The 5,000-nt window shown below is 41.2% G+C and overlaps 1 protein-coding gene across 1 annotated transcript in view; it reads left to right on the top strand.

Annotated features, from left to right (window-relative positions):
- The first annotated feature begins 2,718 nt into the window (after positions 1-2,718).
- LOC137652851 (salivary glue protein Sgs-3-like) overlaps positions 2,719-5,000 on the top strand; it is a 12,573-nt gene continuing 10,291 nt past the window's right edge. Inside the window, exon 1 of the mRNA XM_068386247.1 lies at positions 2,719-2,772. Within this exon, the coding sequence (XP_068242348.1) occupies positions 2,719-2,772 (54 nt within the window). The remainder of the gene's footprint in view (positions 2,773-5,000) is intronic.

Raw genomic sequence — 5,000 nt, 5'->3', positions numbered from 1 at the left:
ACTAGCATAGAGGGTCATTCATTGTTGGGATTCCATTTTTATATGACCAGCATGGAGGGTCATCCATTGTTGTGATTCCATTTATTTATGACTAGCATAGAGGGTCATCCATTGTTGTGATTCCATTTATTTATGACTAGCATAGAGGGTCATCCATTGTTGTGATTCCATTTATTTATGACTAGCATAGAGGGTCATTCATTGTTGTGATTCCATTTATTTATGACTAGCATAGAGGGTCATTCATTGTTGGGATTCCATTTTTATATGACCAGGATGGAGGGTCATCCATTGTTGTGATTCCATTTATTTATGACTAGCATAGAGGGTCATTCATTGTTGTGATTCCATTTATTTATGACTAGCATAGAGGGTTATTCATTGTTGTGATTCCATTTATTTATGACTAGCGTAGAGGGTCCTTCATTGTTGTGATTCCATTTTCTTTAAGACTAGCATAGAGGTTCACCCATTGTTGTGATTCCATTTCTTTTTATGACTAGCATAGAGATTCACCCATTGTTGTGATTCCATTTTTTTATGACTAGCATAGAGATTCACCCATTGTTGGGATTCTATTCCTTTTTATGACTAGCATAGAGATTCACCCATTGTTGTGATTCCATTTTTTTATGACTAGCATAGATATTCACGTATTGTTGTGATTCCATTTTTTTAAGACTAGCATAGAGATTCACCCATTGTTGTGATTTCGTTTTTTATGACTAGCATAGAGATTCACCCATTGTTGTGATTCCATTTTTTTAAGACTAGCATAGAGATTCACCCATTGTTGTTATTCCATTGCTTTTATGACTAGCATAAAGGTTCACCCATAGTTGTGATTCCATTTTATTTCGTCCAGCATAGTGTCACCTATAGTTGTGATCTCATTTTTTTCCATACTAGCCTAGAGGGTCACCTACTCTATAGTTGTGATTCCAGTTTATTTTGTCTAGCATAGAGGGTCACCTATAGTTGTGATTCCATTTTTTATTGTGTAGCAGAGTTGTCAAATATATCGTTCCTTGTTTGGACGCATTACAACCGGACAGCCTAAGCTCACCCATTGTCGTGACCCTGGTTTTCGAGTTAGGCTCCTATTCAATTACTTGCAAGGCATGCTACTCGGTGATAGTTCTTTCATGAGACGCATTTTTACAGCCATTGTGCATTTTGCCCGGCTCCATCTTCATCCTTCCTTCCATGAGACTCTTGCGTAAGGCTAGAGCGTCTTTCCCCACTGTGTAATTTCTTGCACGTCCAACATCGTACCTTGTGCTGTTGAGTTTGTTCTTGTCACTGTCTCCACAAGAAATTAGCAAAATGACTGCTGCTGAAATCAGTGCATTTGTGGATCTGGCAGAACGATAAGGCTATGAGGGATAGGTATTGCGAAGGTATGTGCGGGAACTCACGAATGAAGCCAATGCCAGGAGAAGAACGAAGCAAGAAAGGATGCAGTATGCGAGAGAAAGAGCGAGAGCGTATGAATTAAAGAAGCGGGAAATAGACGCTCGATTAGCCCAGCTCAATAGCTCGCTACCTCAACCGAATGGTGCCAGCGACAAGCAAGACAACTGCAGGGAGAAACAGTGTATTGAAGGAGTCACCAAGGAACTCCCTACAGCGGAACTGAAGGCGACCATGTCCCAGCTCGGTAAGAAGTGTGAACTGGGAGCAGTGAGCGATCTCGCACATGAGGGTTTCAACTTGCGCTTGGGTTACAAGCCCATGAAGGTGGTACAGCAAGTGCCCCTCAGGTGCAAGAAGGCTGCCAAGCCGGAGCCTAAAACTGTGAGGACGCGACCTGCAGGGGAAGATGACTGGCTCGGTACCATTAACCTTGGTGAGGTAGCTTGGCTAAGGGAGGAGGCCCAAGAGTTTTCCTCCTCCAGCAGTGAGTCTGAGCCTCAAATGCCAGAAGTAAATTCTGGTGAAGGTGTGCCACTTTCTACCACAGGGGATAGGGCAACTTCAAGCATCATGCCAGAGGTCTCAGAGGAGGGCCAGGGGTCTCCCACTTCCCACCATGAGTCTGAGCCGAGTACCCGCAAATTCAATCCGGATGAAGCTGTGCCACTCAACACCACTGGCAATAGGGCTACCTCAACCACCAGGCCAGGGGTCTCAGAGAAGGCAATAGGCGAACCACCCATCAGCGCCGCGACCCCAAGGAGCCAGACAGAGCTCATCAGGTTCCAGCATTTGGATGAGAGGCTGGAAGACTACAGGGCACCTGCCTACTCGGACGAGGCTGGAAAAAGTATTCCTTTTCGTGGTGTGGTGGTGAAGCACGTAGGTTCCCTGACCCGGAGTAAGCACGGAAATTTTTTTCGACTGACAATGACCAATCGTTCCACGCGCTGCCTCGACGCTGTGACTACTAGGTGTGCCAGTGCCTATAATGCTAACCACAAGTTCCCACAGGCATTCCTAAAGGACCATAACCCTCTAACCTACTTGACTGAGCTACGTAATGAGAATAAAGGGCTCATGAAGTGGGGCAGAGACCTCCAGAACTACAACTGGAAGGTCAAGCGCCTAAAGAGCTCAGATGAGAGAGATGTGTTTCCATGGCATTAGTGCCCAATGCACGGTGCCATGTCCATAACATAGCCATAGTCAGTAGGTTAATTTAGGTTGTATTGGAGAATTTTAATTGGCCTTGGTGTCTCCCCAGGTAGATAAACTTGAGGGGCCATCTTGGCATCAATGATGATTGTAGACGAGCTTATTTGGAGAAGCCGGAGGCCTATCACCTTTGGAAGGGTAACAGATCAGATTTGACCTGGAACTACTAAACTCAGCTTCGAGCTTTTGCTCAGAGAGTGTATGCCTCAACTGATAAGGAGTACAATTTAATCATAAAAGAAACCCTCTCTGGTACAACTCGGGAACATAAATGGTGGTTTACCCATAAATCTGCACTCTTTGGTGTAGATGCAACAGTTCCTCCTTTACTTAAACCAGATGGCTCAGTCACTCACTGTCCAAAGGAAAAGGCAACCCTTTTGGCTGATGTTTTTGACAGTAAACAGAGTAAAGAAAAACTTGAACTTCATCATTCCTGTTTTCCTGAGGCTAATCTACCTAGTTTAGCTTTTCGATCTCATGAGATTGAAGCTCTGTTGATGGACCTTGATGCTTATGGAGGTGTAGAACCAAATGGTATTTTTCCTTTGTTTTTTATAAAGACAGCAGATTTCTTAGCTCCAAAGTTATGTTATTTTGCGCAAGTTAGCAAGAAGAGGAGCTTTTAGCACTTGTTGGAGAATTGGTAATGTTACTCCTCTATGTAAATGTGTTTGTGGTAGCTCAAGTCCCACTGATTACCGCCCAATTTCCATAACTCCCATATTATCTTAAGTTTTTGAACGTCTTCTGGCAAAACGTCTTAATAGGTTTGCTGAGGGTAATCATCTATTCCCTAGTTTGCAATTTGGTTTTCGTAAAGGCCTTGGAGCATGTGATGCCCTTCTTACAATCTCCAATGCACTACAGACATCCCTTGATTGTGGTCTGGAAGTTCGTATGATTGGCCTTGATTTTAGTGCTGCCTTTGACCGTGTTAATCATGAGGCCCTTGTTTTCAAACTGAAACAGTTGGGAGTGGGTGGGTCGTTTCTTAGAATTATTATTGATTTTTTAAGTAGTAGATCTCAAAGAGTTGTTGTTGATGGGCACCATAGTGAGTATAGGAATGTGATATCCGGTGTTCCACAGGGTAGGGTTCTTGGCCCATTACTTTTCATACTATATACACATGACATATGGTTTGGCCTAGAAAATAAGCTTGTTGCATATGCAGATGATGCTACTCTCTTTGCATCAATTCCATTCCCTGAATGTAGATCTGGGGTTGGTGAATCCCATAATAAAGATTTAGCTAAAATTAGTGCATGGTGCAAATTATTGGGTATGAAGTTGAATCCTAACAAAACTCAAAGTATGATTGTAAGTAGGTCAAGGACGGTGGCTCCTCAACATCCGGATCTCAGTATTAATAATGTTTCTTTAAATTTGTATGACTCTTTCAAAATTTTAGGTGTGATTCTCGACAGCAAATTTACTTTTGAGAAACATATAAGGTCTGTGTCTTCTTCAATTGCACAAAAAATTGGCTTATTGAGAAAGTCTTTTAAGATATTCGGTGATCAATCTATTCTGAAGAAGTGTTTTAATTCTTTTATTTTACCTTGTTTTGAGTATTGTTCTCCTGTCTGGTCTTCAACTGCTAATTCTCATCTTAATTTGTTGGACAGAAACTTACGGTCTATTAAATTTCTTATTCCTGATCTAGATATTAATCTCTGGCACCGTCGTTCAATTAGTTCATTAAGCATGTTGCATAAGATTTTTCATAACTCTGACCATCCTTTACATTCAGATCTCCCTGGACAATTCTATCCTGTTCATAATACTAGGCAGGCAGTTAAATCTAATAGCCAGGCCTTCTCCATCATAAGACTCAATACTACGCAGTACTCTAGCTGTTATCAAGTTGTGGAATGATCTTCCTAATCGGGTTGTTGAATCAGTAGAACTTCAAAAGTTCAAAGTTGGAGAAAATGCTTTTTTGTTGACCAGGCGGACATGAGTCTTTTTATAGTTTATATATGACATATTTGTTTTTGACGTTAATAGTTTATATATGACATATCTCTTTTGACATTACTTTTTTTAGAATGATTTATTGTTAATTTGTTCTCTTCAGTTATTTATTTCCTTATTTCCTTTCCTCACTGGACTATTTTTCCCTATTGGAGCCCCTGGGCTTATAGCATCTCGCTTTTCCAATTAGGGTTGTAGCTTGGATAGTAATGATAATAATAATAATAATAATATGTATTTATTTTATCTCTTGCATATGCTATGCCAATTTGTTTTAATTTTCATGTGTCCCACTGCACTAGGTCGCTTAACTTTACCCATTTTTGCATTTTAATTTTCAATTCTGCGGTTTAATTTTTTGGGGGGGTTGTTGCCTCACAGTCAGC

The sequence above is a fragment of the Palaemon carinicauda genome, chromosome 14, assembly GCF_036898095.1.
Source record: "Palaemon carinicauda isolate YSFRI2023 chromosome 14, ASM3689809v2, whole genome shotgun sequence".
Lineage (NCBI taxonomy): Eukaryota > Metazoa > Arthropoda > Malacostraca > Decapoda > Palaemonidae > Palaemon > Palaemon carinicauda.
This window is presented reverse-complemented; position numbering and strand designations above follow the sequence as displayed.